The 23,160-nt window shown below is 33.9% G+C and overlaps 1 protein-coding gene across 4 annotated transcripts in view; it reads right to left on the bottom strand.

Moving 5' to 3' along the window:
• The window catches only part of Mthfd2l (methylenetetrahydrofolate dehydrogenase (NADP+ dependent) 2 like), a 110,446-nt gene that overhangs the window by 60,044 nt on the left and 27,242 nt on the right, over positions 1-23,160 (bottom strand). For 3 of the 4 annotated variants that reach the window (XM_046458601.2, XM_046458609.2, XM_058584085.1), the window contains 3 exons: positions 18,541-18,693; positions 17,248-17,355; positions 92-184 (listed from right to left, as the gene is read on the bottom strand). In XM_046458601.2, coding sequence (XP_046314557.1) covers positions 92-184; positions 17,248-17,355; positions 18,541-18,693 — 354 coding nt within the window. Of the gene's footprint in view, positions 1-91; positions 185-17,247; positions 17,356-18,540; positions 18,694-23,160 lie in introns of those variants that run through there. The other variant, XR_006854854.2, reaches the window with a different exon arrangement.

Here is a 23,160-nt window from a genome sequence, read left to right as displayed (position 1 = left end):
ATTTGTTTTTTGGGGATTGGCTATGTGCTACAATTAGAGCAGGAATTACTCTGCTGATGACATTCTACCAAATAAGTCACTAGAGACTTACCCGCAGCTACTATGATAATATCTGCCAGCTGAGTGTGGATCTTCAGTTGTTCTCTGGGAGTGTATCTGTGAGCTATGGTGACAGTTGCATCACCTGCAATACAGAAGAGTTTTCATTAATGATTATTGTGCTTTTCCAAATTTTATGAAAGCTCTAAATCTAGAGGGATTTTGGATGTTACCTAAGAATAGAAAATATTGTTTTGACATGTCTAAATCCCGTGAGAGAAAAAGTTAGATAAGGAGATTTGGATGAACCAAAATATTGCACCTTTCACCAGGCACGGTGGTGCAGGGCCAAAATCCTAGCGGCTTTGGAGGCTGAGGCAGGAAGATCACTGAAGCCAGCCTCAGCAATGGCGAGGCACTAAGCAACTCAGTGAGACCCTGCCTATCTATAAATAAAATACAAAATAGGGCTGTGGATGTGGGCTTAGTGGTCAAGTGTCCCTAAATCCTCAATAATCAAAATATATATATTTCAAATAGATGCAAAGAAAAATCAAATTAGGCTGAATGAAGATAAGTTCTGATTGTCATGGAAAAACTATAAATCCTAAAAATCCAGAATTTGAAAAGTCCATATTTAATGTTTAATGGATTGGCACAGGAGATATTCATTTGCTTTCTAATGAGAGATAAATAAACTCAGAAAACAACAAGATAAGTATTCTACAACTGAACAACACATTATGGAAATAAGGTTAGAGATGAATTCTGCCATGAGGACATATCAAGGAAGAGTTCTTAGAGGAGGCAAAATATTTTAGGTATTTTAATTATGAGCATAATATACCAATCATTATGTGTTTAGAAAATGAAGAGGTCTAGACTATAACAAGGACCTTCTGTATAAAAACTTTAATGGAGTTATGGGTGAGTAAAAGAGGTAAGCAGCTTGAGGCATTCCAAAGTTTAAAGTGTCAACCAGGAAAGAGGAGTGAGGAAAAGTGATGATGTGGAGAAGCTGAGAGGGACTTCCAGTGAGAGTGTGGCCATGTGAGACACTGTCTCACTTTCCTTCTCCTGGAAGTTGTGCAAATGCTACATAGATCATAACAAAAGTGCACTATCTCCATATCTAGAAAAATTAGAAAACATATTTTCACAGACTCCAAAAACATGTAAGAGTTACCAAAAGCAGCAGTTACTAGATACCTCATAGGGATAAAAGTAGCAAAAACAAAAACAAAAACAAACACGCAGGGTTCTGAGCAACAACAGACCTTTGAAAAAGATTATCAAAATATACTTGATTGAAGTGAAGGGTTTACATCCAAAATGGGGTGGGAAAGCCCATATTTTTTAATTGTACCAGAGAAAATAAAAATAAAATCAGAAGAGCCCTCTTGGATCAGGTATAGTTCAAAGTGTGTTATATCACAAAAGTGACATATAGGAGCCATTACAATAGGGAGCTTCATGAAAGCAGAGAGGCCACAGGCTGCCTCCCCAACCTATGGTGGAAATATTCTGCAAATAGCAGGTCCACAAAAATCTTAACTCAATTCAATTATGAATAATAAAAAAGGACTGGATGAAACATCAATAGAAGTCTCTACATAAGGGAAAGCCCAGAATTTTGAAAAGTGATGAAACAATTCTGATTCAAATAGGAACTATTATAGTCATCTGGCAGATAATATAGGCACTTGTACAAATTAATAGACCAGCATACCAAAAGAAGCAAATTTTACCATATGCAAATTTTAAAATAAATAAAAGCATACATTTAAAAAGTAGCAGAATCAAGAAAAAAAAAACAAAAAGAAAAAAATTTGTAAGGAATTTACCAGTTTATCAATAAACTCAACAAAAAATGCTGTCATGGAAAACTTGAACATTATAAACAAACACTATATCAAAATGTTTAAAAATTAGAACTCAAGATAATAAAAAGTGAGGACAAAAAGACTTGAATCAATCAAAATTGACTTATAATTGTCAACACCAACATAGTAAAGGTCCTGGATTGTAAAGATTTTAAAAGAAGGAGGAGGGTGGGAGGAGGAAAAGGAGGAAGATAAGGAGAGAAGAAGAAGAAGGAGAAGGAGAAGGAGAAGGAGAAGGAGAGGAAGAGGAAGAGGAGGAGGAAGAAGAAGAGGAGGAGAAGAAAAAGAATCCTATGAGTAATCAGGCCAAATTTCCAATTTTAACATTCAATTTCAAAAAATTATAGGTCAATATCCACAGAAATTCACATGAAGTCATTGGAAGTCAAGAAGTTTAGACCAGACAAATCTGCCTCTCAGATTAAAAAATAACAAACAATTCTGAAAATGAAAGAAACAGGGACTACTGCTTACCAAAGGAACATGCTAAAATATGTACTTCAAATTAATCAAGATGAGTTTGAGGAAACTGGCAAAAAGACTACCATAGAGTTCTAAATATATTTCATTACATAACTAAGGTTTAAAACTATGTGAGAACTAAAGTGACAAACTACTCTGGTTTGAATGTTTACCTCCTACCAAGCTCATGTTGAAATTTAATTGCCATTGTAGCAATATTAAGAGGCGGCACCTTCAAGAGGTGTGCAGGTCATAGGGGCTCTGCCCATGTGAATGGATTAATGTCCTTTGGTGGAAGTGGGTTCACTACAAAAGGATGAGTTCATCCCCCTTTGTCTCACTTGGACCCTTCCTTGCCCTTTTGCCTTCTGCAATGGCATGATACAGCAAGAAGACCCTCACCAAATGCCAGTACCTTCATCCTGGACTTCTCATCTCCTGAACTGTGAGGGAATAAAGTTCTGTTCTTTATAAATTAGCCAATCTGTGGTATTCTATTATGCCTGCACAAGGTAGACTAAGACACAGGTGAATGTAAATGATACTTGCTTTGACTATGCAGGAATAATGCAATTAACAGAATTAAAATTGGAAGGAAAAATATAAGAAATTTTAGTTATTGCTTAATATGCTATAATGGGAATCAACAAATATTCAAAAAGCTAATCAATAATAGTTTAAAAATATTTAAAAGTATAAATACTTTGAAAGTTAATTTTTATTGGCAAACATCAGATAACACATAAAAAGAAATGGAATCAGATTATCACTTATTTTATGAGTATCAGTAGATACCATATAAAGAAACAGAATACTGTATGGTGCACTGTATAGTGTTATAATTATTGAGATAACCAAAACCTTCCTAAATATTAGAAAAAACATAGAAAGAAAATAATGTAAAAAATAAAAACCACAAACAGAAAATAATGTGATGATTATGGTCATATATATTTGTCATAGCAATAAATATAAATTTATCTAACTCATCTATTTAAAAGAACAATATTTGCAAATTGACTCACAAAAAATATGGTATACAATACAAATCATATTATATATGACACATTTAAAGTTACTCAGAATTCAGAAATGTTGAGAACAAAATATGTTCAAATACAGCAGGTAAAATGACATGCACAAAAAGAATGATGCTATTTCATGCAAGAAAAAATTCAATATTAAGTAGGACAAAGAGGTACACATTAAAAAGCATAGGGGAGATTCAAAAGAAAATACAGCACTAATAAATATGTAATTAACAAAAGAAAGATAAGCAGAATTCATAAGTCAAAATTACAGATGATAAAAATATAATACATTGTATTTGCTGAATTTAATTCAGCCTTTATAATTCATGGCAGATAAGAATGTAGAAAATGTAAATAACATAATTAATAACATCTATACGATTATATTAAAGTCTGAAAATAGATAGTACAGTTTTATGTACCCTCACCAAACAATATATTTTTTAAAATGGTATGACTTTTGGTACAAAAGAAATTTTTATTAATACCAAAAAGAAGATAGTTATATAAACTATAAATAATTTATTTAATTATGACAATATAGTTGTAACTATTGACAAAATCAGAAATACAAAGATCCTTCTATTGGAAGTTTAAAAAGTCCTATTTCAAACAATTCTTGTATCAAAAAAAATTCTTTACTAAATAATGTTGTAAATGTTTCTAGGAAGAAATAGGAAAATTCATAGACCTAAGTTATTATATCAACAAGACATAAATCAGAAAATAAATTAATCAATCATTTATCTTAAGTTATATAGATAAAAATAAAATAAATCCTTAAGATTAATAAACATAAAAGTTAAAATGTATTTGTTAAAGCTAAAAATGGAAATATTATTAAAACATTAAAGAGAATTCAATACTTTTCCAAGGAAAAAATGAATATGCAAAAGTATATAGATTTCACATGTAACAACATGTTAAGAACACATATTAAAAGAAATCTATTCTCATAGCATATAAAAGATAAAATATGGTTAAAAGATAAAATATGGCTGGCTGTGGTGGCACACAACTATAAATCCCAGTGACCTAGGAGGCTGAGACAGGAGGATAGAAAGTTAAAGCCAGCCTTAGCAATGGCAAGATGCTAAGCAACTCAGTGAGAATCTGTCTCTAAATAAAATACAAAATAGGGGTTTAGATGTGGCTTAGTGGTTGAGTGCCCCAGAGTTTAATCCCTGATACCCCACCCCCGGAAAAAAATATAAGTAAGCATAACAAGAAATGTGAAGAATCTATGTCATACAAGAAATTCTCTAGAATGCCACCAAAAGAACTAGAAAGACAGACCACATTCTTAGAAAGATTCAATATCATACTAATGAGAACTCTCCATATGTTTATTACAAATACAATAATACGACTCTAATAAAATTTTTTAGGAAGCATATAATTTGATACTAAAATTAATATGGAAATATAAAAACTAAAACCAGGAAAGCTTTGAAAAGGAAGAACAAGGAGATAGTACATGGTGATAGCCATTCACATTTTAGTTAATGAAGCCACCTTCTGCCCAGTTAGAGTAAAAACCTGAGTCTCCTTTGGTTTTACTCTTTCTTTCATTGAATTTAAAATCAATGTGTGTAAAGTATACATTTACATTCATTCCAAAATACCAAAATTATGAAGCATCTTTCCATTTCTGTCTTAGTCCAGGTCCCCCCAATTCAGAAGGGTCTCCTTATTCCCTTATACCTCAGCAACCCACTAAAGTATTCTCTAGTTCTAAATGAGAGACTCCAAATGAATTCCCCCACCCTACCCTCACCCCTCTCATATACAAAAACACACAATCATTCAAAACAAAACCAAAATCTCCTGCTACCTCAGTACTGAAGATTTCAGCAAGAAGTGAGAGATACACCATAATCCATAATTAACAATCTGCAAAGTTTCAGGCAAAAGGAAAATTAATTTCAGTCTGCATAGAAAGATATTTTAAGTAATTTTGCTCCATCTTTAACAGCATTAGGTTAACTTGATACTCCTAAGTGAGTTGGGCTGGCAATGTCCATGGAAAATATCAAAGTCACATTTAGATTTTATGATTAGAATTCATGGCTACAATGATAATCAAACCATAGAAAGGGAAAAGCTTTAAGCCTGCTATTTGGTAGACCTGATGGTGTCAGCAAAAGAGAAATGACCCAAAGAAGTTAAAAGTAATATGTTCCAATAACAACTCAGGCTCTTCTTTTCTTAACCTGGCAGTGAGCACCTATTCCTGATTTTGACTCCTAGCTTTCCTGGTAACTATATTCTTATTTAACCTGTCTTACTTGTCATTGTGAAAATTCTTGTCATTCCTATTTCCCATTCTGATCCCCCATTGACTTTCTTTAACTAATCCTCTGGCTTGCTGCATCTAATCCTTTCTATCTCCTCAGGTTTTTCCCTAGGGTTATCAGTACTAACAAGTTGCAACAGCTACTCCATAGAATGATGCATATCTCTGACCCTTAGATGACTTTTTCTAACGCTTAGTTGTATCCCTGTGTTGTATATATGATAATGCAGGGGTCTAACATTCTGTAACATAGATCCAGATTTTTTAAAAAATTATAAAGCAAAGTTTTAAGCAACTATTTTGTGCCTCATGCTTTACATCATGTTTTTTAAACTAAGGAAGAATAAAATAGAATGTCTCTCTTGGAACTTTAGTTTTGCAAGAACTCAGTAATTAACTAGTAGGAAAGATATGTTTCTTAGTGCATAAAATCCACAGTCAATTGAGAATTGCCTACTGGGAGCCATTGGAGCAGTTTTCTAGGCTATCAGCTGTCCTGTAATTTATGCAAAATCACATCCTAGCAAAGACTGGTTGATGCTTAATGTAGAATGCAAATTAGAGGAAAATGTTTATATTAAGAAAGAAAGCTAGAACAAATAACATGATCTTCTTCATTTTTAAGTATCATTCTTTTTTTGTTAAAGTCAACAAATTAGCGGGTTTTAAAGACATTTCCAGGCCCTTTTCCACCTTCTTTAATTCAATAATCAAGAAATAATCCCAGAATCCCCTGGCACAGTAGTTCATGCCTGTAATCCCAGCAGCTTGGAAACCTAAAGCAGGAGGATCTCAGTTCAAATCCAGCCTCAGCAACTTAGTGAGTTCCCAAGCAACTCAGTGAGACCTGTCTCTAAATAAAATATAAAATAGGGCTGGGATGTGGCTCAGTGTTTGAGTGCCCCTGAGTTCAATCCTCGGTACTAAAAAAAAAGAAAGAAAAAAAAGAATCCCAGAATCATGCTAACCAATGAGGATACATAATTCTCTACTATCATGGAGGAAAATATGGAAATAGGAATTATAATACAATGCACTAAGTTCCATGTTAGAAATATCAGTCATAATGTTGGCACAAAACATCATTATCTATTACATCTGAGAAAGACATCATGGTAAAGAGCAACTCAGTGAGCTTGGATTATATTTATGTTATTTTGTTATCAGTGTTATGGGAAGCCATGGATGCTTGAGGCCTACCATGTAGAAAATTGACTGTGTGGAAGATGGGACAAGGGTGGATGCAGGGAAACTATTTCATAAATATTATAATGTTCCAAGTGAGAGATTGCAGTTGTCTGGACTAGGATATTAATTGGAGAGGTGGGGATATCACAGGTATATTATACACAGTTTACTAGTAGATCAGACAGAGCATCAGAGAAAGAGAGAAGAATGAACTGAGCAACAGGGTGAATTGATAGTGCCAGTTACTAAGATAGTATGTTAGTCAGCTTTCCATTACTATCACAAATATCTGATATAATCAACTTAAAAAGAGAAAAAGGTTATTATGGCTAACAGTTTTAGAGATTTCTGTCCATGACAGTTGGTCCCACTGATTTGGGCCTGTGACGTATATCATGGCAGGAGTGAGTAGTGGAACAAAACCACTAGAAAGAGAAAGAGACTGGGGTCCTGCTATCCCCTTCGTGGGCATGGCCCCAATGACCTAAAGATATTCCACTATATCCCACCTCCTATAGGCTCCACCACATCAAATAGTGCCTCCTGGGAAGCAAATCTTTACTACATACACTTAAGATACAAACTATATTATATGGGGAAGACTATGAGGAGTAAAATTCAGAATGAAAGTTTGTATATGGTCAGCTTGAAATGCTTATTAGCCATGCTAGTAAGGTTGCTGGGTAGAGAGTTATATGATTAGGAAGAATACAGATAGTATTTAGAGCTAAGGGACTGCAAAGGATCACCTAGGGAATAGCTAAAAAGGAAGAAATTAATTCCTGGTCTCATTCCAACATTTTGAGCAATCAATTTCAATTCTGACCATGTTAGATTCTTCTACAGCACTTTCTAAAAAAATAATGATGTTCAGGTCCAACTCTTAAATATTTTGATTTAATTTCATTGTATTTGGGTTTAGGAAGCTATATTTTTAAGGCCCCCTGATGATTCCAGAGGTAGGTAGGGCTTGAGAAGTTAAGAAAAGGGGAATGACTCAGGAAAAAAATAATGAGGAAAAAATGTCTAATGAAACAAGAATAATACTTGTGAGTAGTAGCTTAATTTGTGCTTCAATGATTTTAAAAAGCCCTATAAAAGTGGCCATTTTGTTAAATTAAAAAGCATGTTTTGAATATTTCTCAATCCATTGTATAATTTTCTGTTTATAAGAACACATTGGATTCAAATTAAAAAGCTTCTTTTCAGCAAAGGAAACAATCAATAATGTGAGGAGACAGCCTGCAGATTGGGAGAAAATCTTTACCACATGCACCTCCTATAAAGCATTAATCTCTAGGATATATAAAGAACTCAAAAAAATTAACACCAACAAAACAAATAACCCAATCAATAAATGGGCTAAGGAACTGAAAAAGACACTTCACAGAAGAAGAAATACAACTGGTGAACAAATATATGAAAAAGTGTTCAACATCTCTAGCAATTAGAGAAATGCAAATCAAAACTAAGATTTCATCTCACTCCTGTCAGAATGGCAATCATCAAGAATACAGGCAACAATAAATGTTGGCAAAGATGTGGGGGAAAAGGTACATTCATACATTGCTGGAGGGACTGCAAATTGGTGCAACCACTATGAAAAGCAGTATGGAGATTCCTCAGAAAACTTGGAATGGAAACACCATTTGACCTAGCTATCCCACTCCTCAGTTTATATCCAAAGGTCTTAAAATCAGCATACTATAGTAATGCAGCCTCATCAATTTTTATAGCAGCTCAATTCACAATAGCACAACTATGGAACCAACCTAGGTGTCCTTCAATAGATGAATGGATTTAAAAAAATGTGGTATATATACTCAGTGGAATATTACTCAGCTTTAAAGAAGACTGAAATTATGGCATTTGCCAGTAAATGGATGGAGCTGGAGAATATCATGCTAAGCAAAATAAGCAAAAATCCCCCCCTAAAAAAGGCTGAATGTTTTCTCTAATATGCAGATGCTAATTTACAATGAGGCGGGGACAGGGGGGCATTAGAGAAGAATAGTATTACCTTAGATTAGGTAGAAGGAAGTGAAGGTAGGGGAGAGGAGGGGATGTGGGGATAGGAAAGATAATAGAATGAAATAGTCATTATTACTTTATATATATATAACATGTACACTCATAAAAATGAGAAATTATATTCAATCTATGTATGATATATCACAGTGCATAAATGCATTCTACTGTCATGTATAACTAATTAAAATAAATTTAAAAATTAATAAAAAACATGGGAGAAATTACTTTTGTTTTAATATCAGAAAAATGTTTTCTTTTTCCTTAGCATATGTTTTATTTTTAATCCAAAAGATATTAACTTAGGTAACTAGTCATTTTTTTCCTGCTAATGAGCTCTCAGGATAAAATTAGTGACCCAACCATGGCATATATAATTTAGACTCAATTAAATACATTTACCAAACATATATTCAGCTCCAATATATAAAAATCTGTGCCTGATAGTGGCAATATATCCACGGGGTTTTAATGATGTGTTTATTTTTAGTATAAGTCTTATTATCTTTGGCTCTATATAGCTCCAGTCTTTCCTTCCCATTTTTCTTCACTAGTTCTCATTTGCATTTGTTTTGTATATTGCCATGTGTGCATGAGGCTGAAATTTTTAGTTTTAAGTACAGACTCAGGTAACCTATAATAAAAGCATTCCTTTACAATAATAACATAGGTAGATCTCAAAATAGAGTATAATATTCATATGTAATTGTGATTAGAGTTCATTCATTCCATCCAACAACTAAGCTTTTTATGTAAAGCTCTACTTCTCTTTTGAAATAGTCTGCACAATTACAGTTAGTGAATCATTTATACCTCATTGTTTAATGACTGTCTTTCCTACTTGATTTTAATCTCAAGAGGACAGAGCCATATCTGATTTATTCACAACTGTTTTCTCCAAACTTAGCAACAAAGAAATCATCCCCTGTATAAGAAGTCAGCATTGCAAGTCCACAGCTTGGGGTGGGGGAAGTCTAAAAAAAATAACAGATCCTCAGTGTTTTACTGGAAAAACACTGAGATCTCTTTAAAGAATGTCATCAGTGCCAGTTTCTCATCCTCTGCCATGTGTGCTGAGATATCCTTTGTTCTTCCTGATGGTCATGAGGCAACTTCCTCCCTGTTTAATACAAGATGATTTCTGGATGAAGGGGTGTTTTAAGTAAAACTTTTATACAAAGGTCTATTAATTCTAAATATGAAAATTTTGTGAGTGGTGTTAGGGTTAGGGTTAGGGTTAGGGTTAGGGGGGCACCTAGCAACTGCCCTCCTTCCCTTTCTGTCTGCCGCAGTCTGGCTGGGCACAAAATCACGAGCCACCACACAGCTTGTAGATTCAAACAGCAGCTCTTTATTCCCGAGCTCACACCTAGCACTCTACAAACAAGTTCTGGGGAAATCCACATTCTCTGCCCAAATCCACCCCCACTGGGCTTCTGTCTCCCAAAAAATACTGTCTGAATCCCCTGAGAACTCAAGGGGAACTCAGGCAGCAGGATACGCCCTATTCCCAGCAGGAATAACCTTAAACCTGGAACCGCCCTAAACCCAAGGAGAACCCTAAACCGGGATCCGCCCTGGTCCTTGAGCAAGGTCACCTTTCTCAAACATACATGCAATGTCACTGCAAATGTCCAAGGCAAGTCCATTTCCACGAGTCCTTCCTCTAAGCAACATGGGGTACGCTGGCAAGGAAATTGTCATACCTGCTTGGCTAATGGCTCCCAGCATCTGTCTGCATACTGAGATTTTTTTTTTAATAAACAAAGTGTCATATTTTATTTTTTTTTATTTTCTTTTTAAAGAGAGAGAGAGAAAATTTTTTAATATTTATTTTTTAGTTTTCGGTGGACACAACCCGGGCCGCAGGCATGCCAGGCGAGCATGCTACCACATCCCCAGCCCCAAAAGTGTCATATTTTAAACCCTAACCTGTAGTCATATTTTCTTCAATGCTGGCATGGTATTTGGCACATAGAAAGCAGAACAGAATTTTATTGACTGACTGACTCAATCCATTATTACACATGAAGCCCCTCAGTAAATTTCAGCAATACAAAAAGACTGTAAAAACATTTGTCAAGAAGTTTACATTTACTATGTGTATATGAGAAGTGAACAGGTAAGATAATCAATATGCTATATGTTAAGTGTCGTGATGGCATCATACCCAAAGCACAAAAGTTAGATTTGAGCTGCATCTGAAGAAATGGTGAGAGGTGGGAAGAAAGGAAGTGTGTGATGGGAAATGGGATTCCATGCAAAGGGAACAGGATCTGTAACCACAAGTAGGTATGAAAGAGATGGTGTGTTTGTACTTTTATGAAACTTCAATATAAGATGGGGAGAGAGCGACACGAGAAAGGTAGATAGAAGTGGAATATATACCCTTATTAGTGGTCCTTTAAACAATGAGGCTCATGGACATTAGAAAAGGGATGCTTCCTTCTGCTAATACAATAAATATCTAGTACTCTTAAGTAATAGAGAAAATGAAAGGGAAAGAGAAAGTTTTGGACTTTGCTTTATATTTTAAATAAGATTTAAATTTTAGTAGTATAATAGTTCCAGTTTTCTGATGAGAATATCTATTTTCCAAGTATAGTATTTACCAGATACTAGCTAACTAAATTTATGAAACATTGAAAATAAAAATGTGCTCCTATTATTCAATTTAGATAATGAGTCTAGAACAATCATTATTACTTTTCCACTAATTCAACTACTCAGACTCAAAGTTGTAATTTAGTAAAGTCTAATCAACATGGAAGCATCACAAAATAAAATATTCCCAATAGCTTGTTAAGAGTAATTTTCACCTTGGGATAGGAGTAGCAGAGACTTAAATGCCTGCCATCATCCCTGCCCCAGTTTGCAAATGCTTCCTTCCATAAGAGGCAGCAAACATCCCACTTCACTCTGCTACAGTACGAAGAAGAGCCTCAGTTCTGGTGGTGTGAACACTTTGCGTGACTCCTGCATTCCTAGGCGTTCCTACTTGTCTCCTCTCTTGAAACCTAACAGTGTTGACCCAGCCTGCCACTGGGCAGAGCTTAATCACACATACCACTTGTATCACACTGCAGTGCCCCAAGCATCCACCACTGAGTTACTACTACCTCTGTCAGTGGGGGATAATGCTCCTAGGCTGGCAAAAATATTCATTTTCAAAACTGAAGCCAAATTTCACAAAGGAAAGGCATTCAGGGGGCAAAAACTCATGTGGTTTTCTATTTAGATTGTGGAACTCTTGAAGAAAAACGCCTGCTATACAGAAATCACAACAGAAGGTAGGCACAACTGTAAAAGTGGATGTCAATGCAGAGCCAGCACATGGAGAAAACATGCCTACCAAGCATGAGTCCTGAAGAGGCAGCTTCTGAAAATAGACGACAAAGTTTTTTACACTGCTGTATCCCACAGTGATTCACAGAGATTAAGTACTGAATGAATATCAGCTGAGTGAAATAAAAAAATCTCACCAGCAGGTATGGTGGTATACACTGTAATTCCAGCTACTCAAAAGAATCACAAGTTCAAGGCCAGCCTCTGCAATTTATCAAGACCTTGTCTCAAGATCAAATAAAAAGGGGCTGGGGCTGTAACTCAGTGGTAGAATGCTTGCCTAGCATGTATGTGGTCCTAGATTCAATCTCCAGTACTGGGGAAAAAATACATATTACCAGGCTTATAGGACTGTAAACAAATAAGAAGTTGTGCTTTCTTTGCTGGTCTTGCAAATACTCTTTAAAAAGTGTTCCTGCACTGATGCCACAACCTTTTAGTTAAAGGAGGACGATGTAACCCATATTGTGACCATTTAGAGGGACTTATTCACAGGAGATAGCATGCATAAGATTAACAATACAGAGAGAGTAACTTACTCTAAAAGAATTCAAAATAAAATCTTAATTCCTTGGGTGACAATAATTCCTTAGTCATTAGGGCACTGTGTTATCTTGAAAGAAGAAAAACTGTTTTAAAGACATTGCAAAGTTTCTCTCTTCCTTTCTCATGGTAAAGCTAAAAACAGACAATGGGCTAAAGCAATGGTATTCAGTTTCCACCAGTTCCAAGGTGAACTGGGTAGGTCACTACAAAGAAGCCTCAAGAATACACAGTGATTGGGCTGGGATTGTGGCTCAGTGGTAGAGCAATCCCCTAGTAAGGGCGGGACCCAGGTTCCATTCTCAGCACCACATAAAAATAAAGGCATTGTGTTGTGTCCATCTACAAAAAAGATTCTCTCTCTTAAAAAAAAAAAAAAAAGAATACACAGTGATCTACTAATGGTCACGAAGCTATTCAAACAGCCTAATAATTAGTAGAGCTAAGAAGAGACTTTCCACTGTTGATCACTTTATATCAGTTCCCTTTACCATGGGCATCCACAAAAATATTTTGTTTTGTACCACTGAATATCCATAGTTTAAATTTACCCTACTTTTGTATCATGTCCCTTCATGCCCCATCACTACCATCAAGACCACAGTTCTAGGAGAAGAAGAACCATCTCTCACCTCCTGTCTTTAAGCTACATAATGGCTCAAATGCCCAGTCCCCTACAGAGCTTTCTGTAAATAGCCTGTCCTCAGCAGGAGGGAATCTCTGTCCTTGCTTCCTCTGAGGGTTGAGTATTAGTCTGCCCTACTCTTTTACTTCAAGATTTTAGCACATCTTCATTTTAAATGTTTCACGCCCCAGGAGAATTAAAAGAAGTTTTTCTTCACAAAACATCTGAGGTCCATGTATTTAATATCCAAACTTTAAAAAAAAAAAAAAAAAGCTAGCCAATGGTAGACACTTATGAATCAGCTAAATTATGATTTGGCCATTTTTCTTTTACAGCAATTATCTTTGGCTTTCAGACAAAAATGAATGATTAGGGTTTTGAATCTCTTCTGGCAAAGAAATACACAGCATGAGCTGAATGCTTAACTTTGTTCATGTCAGTAGAACAAGTTCTATAGATATGAATTTGCAGAGTTAATCCTCCTTCATTATCTCCATTAGTTAACAATGCACATGGAGTCACTGCACATAATTACTGCTCTACCAGACACGGACATTGAAATATTAACTTTCCCACAGACTCAAAATCTTCAGTAAGCAGCTCTTAACAATTCATCATATTAATAATATATGTCACCACAGTCCTATTAAATATTCATGAGATTAAATATCTGTTTTGGAAACATTTTTTGTAATATTTGTTATATTTTAGATGCTATAATTATAACTGAAGGATAAGGAAAACAACCCCCAGGGAAAAGGGGAAACAACAACTCCCAAGAAGAAAGGAGGACAATGGGTCCCGAGGAATTCAGGAAACAATGGGCTCTGAACTTTCACAATTTCTCCTTCTACAACTATTTCCCTGACTGCTCACCTGACATATTCTGCTATAATTAAATCTATATGGTTAAGTCTCACTACCCATGCTGATATGGTGATTAAGTCTCACTTAAACCCTACAAAAATCAGACCCTTCTTGTAACCAGTTGCCATGTTCTCCCCTGAAAATGTGCCATTTTGTTGCTTAATAAAGAAAGCTTGCTGATCCATTGAGGTCTGTTCCCTGTTTCATTTATTTTTGCTTTCAATAACGGCACTTAGGTACCATGATAATAAAGGTAAGTTTAACTGTCTGTTTATAACCAGCAATAAAACTAAATCCACATTTATTCAATTTTTAATATGTTTCAAATGAGAATATTTCATTATACAATGTATAAGATATTTTTTAAAGTAATATGTTTATATCCTACAATTCACTCTTCAGAGCTCATTACTACCATTAATTCATGCTTATCTTTCTCATACTTACATAGCTATTTTTACTATACACGTATGTACCTATAAATAATCCATATATAATAAAATTATATGCAGTAGGATTACTAGTCTAAAATTGCATTAAAGAGGAGTAAATTGATTTTCTCAGGTATTTTGTAGGCAAATAACTAATTCCAAATTGAAACTCAACAAGAAATAAGCATGTAATACACTGATGTTTATATAAAAAAGTACACACTGTAAAAAGTCTTATTTGGCATATTAGAATGTTACATTTCTAATCAAATACTTTGTAAGCTTTTATAAAGTCTTTTTATTCAAATTATCACAAAAAAACTAGATATGATCTAAAAACAGCAAATAAAAAACTTAGCAGAAAAAGAAAATAAAATTTCAAATAAAGGTAAAAACATATCATTAACCTCAGATCATGTTATGTTACACTTTATGGCTGGAATCATAACAGGTTATTAAGCATATGATCGAAACAATAGCTACAGCCACAGCTACTTGTAGCAACTTAACTTACTGTGTGTGAGGCACTATTATTAGCACTTAACATTTATATCTCCTTTAATTTTTTTCTCATTTAATTTTCACAATAACCAAGTGAAATGGATGATAACATTATTTGCATTCTACAGATGAAAAAGAGGAGGTCTACACCAATTAAATAACTTGCCCAGGGTCACAAGCGTGGCAACAAAAGAGTCTGACTCCAGTTCTTCCCTTCCAACCATAACATCAGCACCAGCTCCCAACTCTGAACCCCATTTGCTCCTGGGGCCTTGGGCATGTCCTACAAAGTTTCTAAAGCTCATTTCCTTTAGCTACAAAGATGTAAATAATGTTAATATATACTAGTTATTGAAAAAAATGAGATAGTTCACAAAAAAGTACTGAGAAAAACATGAAACTACACAATGTTGGTTATTATGTTATTGATTAGAAAAGACAAGAAAATGTTGAAAATAATGAAAAACATACTAACTGGCTTTTAGTCAAAATTGTAGTATACCTAGTTAAATATTCCTCATTATCTTACCTTGCTTAACTCAGAAATGACTACGTGAAGGCAAACTGAATCAGTATAATTATTATACCTAAGAGATAGGGAAGCCATAATAAAATAAGATAAAAGTGAACAGTGAGGCTAGGAAAGTAGCCTTGGACATGGGCATCATGAAAACTGTTGTACTATCACATGTGGTCTTTCAGAGAGCTCTTCAAAACTAAGTCTTTTAAAAGCTCCCAACCCCAATTTACAATGTCTATACACACATAGTGACTTCTGACACTATTTAAATCCTTAGCCCAGAAAGGGAAAATAATATTCAAATCTTCATCATTCATCAATTTAAATACATTAACATTGGGTTTATTTTTTCATTGGTTTCATATTTTAAACAATATTTCATATATATTATGTCAGCCAAGATGCTAAAATAAGTATCACAAAATTTTAATATCAAGAAACTAAAATTCACCAAGGTTTATAATGTTAAGAAATGTATATACCTATGTATAGTAATATGTATGTTGTACATAAGCATGTTATCTCTATCACTCTGATTTAATATTAGAAAACCAAGAAAATCCCCTGGTATTTTTGGAATTATACCAATGAAGTACTTACTACATCAAAGACTAGGAAAAAAGATTAAGAAAATAAGCAGTAAAGGAAGTATTGAAAATTTCTTGACAAATACAGACCAATAACTACTTCTATTAAGAACATGAAATTAGTTTTTTATCCAAGTTAGAACAAGATGCAGAATTTAACAGAAAGCAATGGGATGAGTAACCTTTTGTTTTCTGTCCACAACACTGACTCAGGCAACCATGAACAATGCCCTATTACCCTTTTGCTAAACTTCTTTCTCACCCTGTCCCCATCCTCATTCCTGTGGAGCTTCTCAGCATCCAGCTATCACAGCTATCAGGATATTTAAATAAACAAGGTCCTGGGATGATGGTGTGATGACAGGCACCTAAAGAATGTAGCCCCATGCTCTCAAACACCATCACATTTTGCCTGGGCTTTCTTAGAGACTTGGGGTGTCACTACTCACAATTTAATGGCTATTTGTCTGTTCTAGATAATCAGTTAACCCCAAGCTTCAGCTTCCTTGTCTATAAAGTGAGGTAACTAGATTATTTGTAAAGTACTAAGACCTTGCCATTTTAGGAAATCTACATCCAACTTTCCAAGGTTCTGATAATTTTCTGAGGCATGTGATTTTTAAGTATCTTGTGACTTTTCAGCCTTTCTTGATGACTATAATGACTTAAAGAAAGTATACAGCCAAAAGAAAAGAGAGAAAAAAAAAAGAAAAACAGGGCCACATATTTTCAGCAATTCTTTAATCACTTTCAAGGCTTTCATACCATTAGATAAGGAATAAAGGAAACCTTTAATTGCATATGTCCACAAGTATGTGAAGTCAAATTGTTAAATTTTTACTTGATGATGGAAGATGAAAGAAAATCTAAGAATACATGGAATCTGCAAGGTCCTACCTACCTCCTGGCCGTTCATGCTCTCCATCAGTGTGCAAAAGCATGGCAATAGGCATGCCTACATTCTTGGATCTTCCAGCCACAACCACATTTTTCCCAAATGTTTCAATTCCTTAAAATACAGAGTTTGGTTTAAATGAAGAATCAACAACAAGAAACAAATTAAGCATCAGAACACTCAACTGAAACATTCTTTAAAAAGTTCTAATTAAATTTGGGTTTACGCAGCTTGTTTCTAACATGCCCACATTCAATTATTTATAAATATTTATTTTTATGCTTCTTGGATTTGTCACTTTCCCTTTGATTATGTCCTCATTTAAAAACCACAAACATCCTCAAGTTGCCATCAAATTAATTTTAAACATTGAGATTCACTCGAAGAGTTAGAAGTGCAAAGCCTTAAAATATATTAACTACTAATTACAAAATAAGCCAAGTACAACAATATCAAGCTTCACTGGCAATCAAATTTTGAGCAAAGCTGGAATAAAGTAAGTGAAAAAAAAGGATTTTGCACAGTGCTAATGTACTTCATTCCATACAAAAGAAGCACCAAACTTTCCATCTTAGAAAGATGAAAAAGATAAAGCCTGAAAATTCATATACTCTACCTCTTTGGAGCTCAGTTTCTTCATAAGTAAAATAAAGAAGTTGAAACTTAGGGTTTTCTAAGTATAATTATTTCAGAGTATGATTCCAGGATCTGCTTTCTCTTGGAGATTTTGTCTCAGAAAATAGCAGATTAGAATAGAGAAGATGTTGCCAGATAGGAGGTGATAGTGGTGGCAGCAGGAAAATCATCAACACACAAAGCAATTTGAGGTCAATTAACATAGAGGTAAATATCTCTACACTCCCAGGCAGTCTGTGAGAGCAAGACTGTATCTGGCATAGTAGAAGAACAAATGTTTACAGTGAAATCTTAGGTCAATAGACATGGCTTCTATAAGAACAACATGTTAGTTTATTAATGGAAAATATAACTCATTTTGAAAAAGTTTTCATCCAAATGCATGAAATTTATAGTTTAAAAGTAGGGAAACAAACTACAATTTGGAAAATTTACTCCCTACATGTTACAACTGCAGTGCCCATAACCTGGCACATGGCCTTCATTCCATTTTATTTTGGATTTGGTCTTTGACTTCTATAATTTTATACCTTTCTACAGACTGAAGTTTTGTGGCTTATTATTTCCGTCACTTTGCAAGGTTAAGGTAATTCTATCAAGGCAATCTGCAAATGCTCATTTCAGGTCCTAATACCTCTGTCCATCAGACCCCAAGTTACCAACCTGTTCTTTTAATTATTTCCCAAACAGCACCAGCAGTGGCAGGTATGAGAGAATGCTGATCAAGGCACAGTCTTCCAATATTGATAATATGAAATCCATCCACATCTTTTTCTGGGGAAATTCCATTGCATATTGTTCGCTCATCCACATGATCTGAAAAATAAATAAAATTGGTCTCATTTTAAAATTGCTGTTTATGTGGAAATATGGAATGTGAAATATAGGGACCAACAGTCACATCACTATGGTTCAGTTCCAGGAAAGATATAACACCCTTACTCTTTCCTTGCCACCAAAAAGCAAGCCAAGGGGGTCTTGACTAATAGCTGTTATTAATGACTCTTAGAGTATATGCTATTATAGGGTCAGAAGTGGCTGGATTGATGAGTCTTTGCCTCAAAAAGTTTGCATATTAAGAGTATTTAAACCCACTTTACTCTAATACAAAACATTTCTGTTAATAGGTTTCTATTCAATACTTTGAGCACTGCAGATTAAAGGGGCTTTATTATTGTGTTAAAAATAGCCATCACATGGTTAATTCAAGTTTCCTCTTAAGTTACATAAGGAAAAAGCAAATATCCAACACACACTTTCCATAAAGCATTAACACATTCAAATCTAAAATATCACTATGGTTTGCTATGCATAAGGAAAAGAACACAACCTGAATAATGAATTAATCAAGTGATATATGGCATACCAATCATCTCATTTAAAAAAGTATTGACATAAAATAGGTTCTTACTATTTTATGAAGAATCGTTTAGTTTACCTTTATCTCAATTATTAACTCATGTGCCTAACATATTTGGTATGTAAATACTTCTTTGTCCATTACAAAATGAATGCCATTTATACTGTGTGTGTGTGTGTGTATGTGTGTGTATGTGTGTGTGTGTGTGACTGTGCACGCACATGTGCTTTCTGGGGAATCAAATCCAGGACATCATATATACTAGGAAAAAGCTCTATCTATACATGTTTCTTCTTCTTTTTTCCCACCTATACATATATTTTTAAAAATCCTAAAAGCACAAAGTCCCAACTGTTTTTAAAGAATTATGTTTTGTTTCTGACATCTTTGTATTCTAAAGATGACAACTGCCACCTTACTTTACATATATCCAATTTACCATCATCAAGCTACGAAACTCCATTAAACATAAAAGTAGTCACTTTAATCACTTTCAAATAGAAACACTTTGGAATGTCTCTCTCATCAATAGTTTTTCATTTTTCATAACTTCACTCATTCTATAATGAGCAGGGTAAACCTCATCTATTTTCTCTAAAGCTAGAAGATCATTATAGATTCTAGCAAAACTTTAAATAATTACATGTTTAATTTACTATTTGAGGACAAAAATAATGGTTCCATTTTTCTAAAATCTGGAAGATGATGATGATTATGAAGATGGTGATGAGTCTTTTTTTAGTCATGCAGAAGTTTCATGATATGGATATTTTTGCAATAATTCAAAGGCTGTATAAATTAAAAGAAAAACAATTATATTTGAAGTTCTCATTTTCTAATAAGGGCCCAAGTTAGTTCATTAGTGAAAACTCTACTAATATATGTATGATATATGTATGAGCTGATCCATTTATTAAAAGAACTCAAAAAGGGCTCGTCTTTAGATTTTAAGAGCTATTTTACCAATAAGCCTGAGCTACATTGACTTTTAGCATCTACAGCTCTGTGCTGCCCATTCACTTAAAGAACACTGAAAAGACCTGCCCTCTGTGTCCTTCCTTCATTTCTTCCTCACTCCTGCCTCCTTCCCTTCCTTTCTTGGTTTTGTTTATTTGTTTGTTGTTTTGCATTTTTGTTGTTATTGTTGGGTTGTTTTTGTTTTTTGTTTTTTTTAGTCCTGGACATCCAGCTCAGGGTCTTGGGTATGCTAAGCACATGTTCTACCCGAGTTATACCCTACCCTTTGTGTACCTCTTGTACTTCGTTTTTAAAAATCTTTGGGCCACTGATAAAGAATGTGTTATTTAATAAACAGCATTAGGGAAATTCCCACGTGAACAAAAGGGATTTTTACTTTATACAACCCACAAAAGTAGGTTCTGAATGTATTACATTAAAAATTAATGTTTATGACTCAAATTTAACAAACTATCTTTATGAGAGCAAAGTCCTCTTATATACTTATTTAACTTCTACTCACATCATACCTTAGATCATTATTCCATAACAATTTTGTCTTGAGCTACTTAAGTGTTAGTAGTTTTAAAAGACAGATGTGTGGACATTCAAATGGTATGACACAGGATTCAATTAGCTAAGGTTATTTAGTCTAAAAGGAAGGATTTCATATGAATAGAGGAAAAAAGATTAAGATCAGAAAAATTAAGAAATCCAATTCATTTGTCATTTTTATGAAATTCTGTGTTATGTCAGCAGTAGATTAAATTTCACATACATCCTGTGCCAAGAAAGATTTACTTTTTCTAATGTAATGTGAAATATATAGTAATAATTTGAGTTAGCGTACCTTACATTTAAATAGTGATTTATAATGACTTTCCTAGTTACTGGGGACTAAGGTAGAAAATGTTAATTATTTTGAAGCCTAGGATCAAAGACTTTGAAATTCAGCCAATCTTAGATAATTTCTAAGAAAGGGATCTGGAATTCAAATTTATATCCTTTTGCTATAAAACCAGCTTTTCCTTCTGTATTATACAGAAGTCATAAAAATGCTAATAATGTTAAATACCATTCAAAGAGTAAAGTAAGAGAGGCCTCTCCCACCCCAACTCCTAGTAAGACATTTGATAACCCTAACATATCCCAAGAAATGTACTGTTTCATCTAAGACTTCAAACACAACACTATTACTGGATTAAATGTTATATGTCTAAGCACATGCAAAAAATATCAAATATTTTTCAATTAATAATCTTACCTTTTGATATTTCAGTAAGAGAAATAAATACGTTTCATAATTTTGAATGACTTACCTGAAGTCACCCTTAGGACATATGATTAGAAGATTCACTAATACCAGTTTTGTCACAGTATTTATAAAAACATTTTTGGTTCTCAGAAGCAATTTTATAACCTTACAGTGGTAAACAGGACACTCATGATCTCTACTACTCCAAACCCCAATCATCTATCTGATCTCATCACTAACTACTCTTTTCTCAATTAGCATCACACTAGTCTCCTTGTTCTTCCTCAAAAAAGTTAGGCATTTTCCCACCTTGGCTACAGCCTTCTGTCATGGAAGGTTTTTTTTTTTTTTTTTTCTAAAAACAAACAAACAAAAACAATCAAAAACTGTCTTGTCACCTTAGCTAAACTATTACCTTCATTCAAATGTTTCCTTACACGACTACATGACACATTTTCACTAATACACCCACTATTCAGATCACACCATTTTAAAATATATGATCTACTTCTAATAATAGTTAAGTAGCTTATATTAAATCAAACATCTCATAGAAAACAACTGCAATCTTTGGAAAAATCATTAAATAAAACCAACTGTCAAAAAAAATGGAGAGTCATTAAAAGCAGACAGATTTGGTGGAAGTGGATATCTGCAAGAAAGGAATATCACCGAAGAAACTTCCTATTTTGGAGGTTTTTATAGCTACAGGACAGCTGGAATTTGGGTAGAAATTCACAGCCTTACTTGATTAAGGAATCAAAGGATGAAGTTTGGGGCTACTACCACAGTGGAAAAGGAGAAGCCACACCCAGGAGACCCAAACATTGTATATAAAATCTCCACAGACACACAAAGAAAGCAAACTTCTAGAAGCCCCTTTAAGGTGAACAACACCAAATGAATGAAAGTTTTAGCTTGAAACACTAAAATAGAAACAAATTTTAAAGTCTTCAATTTGTTATAGACATGTTCAAAAAAACCCAGCAACTTAACATCATACTTAGTAGTAAAATACTGAAACTTTTCACTTAAAATCAGAAGAGTATCCAATCCCAACATTTTTATTTAATGTTTTATTGCAGATCTTACCTAGTGCTAACAAGATTAAAGAAAAAGACATAGAGTTCAGAAAGAAATAAGTAAAACTCTCATTACAGATAGCATAGATGTTTATGTTGAGTATCCCACAAATTTTATAAAATAATGACTAGAACTATTAAAGTCACTTTAACAAGATCACATTGTACAACCAATTATATTTCTGCCCATAAGCAGAAACTATTAGAAAATGAAATTTTAAAAAATGCTATTCACAGTACTATTCACAAATACTATTTACAATACTAATCATAATGCTTACAAATTTATTAATGCTTACAATTTATTAATTCCCTAGGAATAAATTTTTCAAATTTAAGGATGATTTCCATAACAAGAATTACAAAATACTGTTAACAGTTTTACCTTAATAAATTCAGGGTATATCATGTTTATGAAGAGAAGACTCAATAAAGTTGTATCAAGAGTCCTAAATGAATCTATGCTTTCACTACAATATTGATCATAATCCTATGAGGTTTGTTATTAGATTCTAAAATATATATGAAGATATAAAGAATTTAGAATATTTAAAACAATCTTGAAAATTACCAGAGTTAGAAAAATTACACCACTTTTATGCTAAAAAGCTATAATTAACAAGAAAATG

Source organism: Marmota monax, unplaced genomic scaffold, assembly GCF_021218885.2.
Source record: "Marmota monax isolate L192 unplaced genomic scaffold, Marmota_monax_Labrador192_F-V1.1 WCK01_AAM20220418_F8-fsc00112, whole genome shotgun sequence".
NCBI lineage: Eukaryota > Metazoa > Chordata > Mammalia > Rodentia > Sciuridae > Marmota > Marmota monax.
Note: the sequence above shows the minus strand (reverse complement) of the source record. Positions and strands in the feature narration are given on the sequence as shown.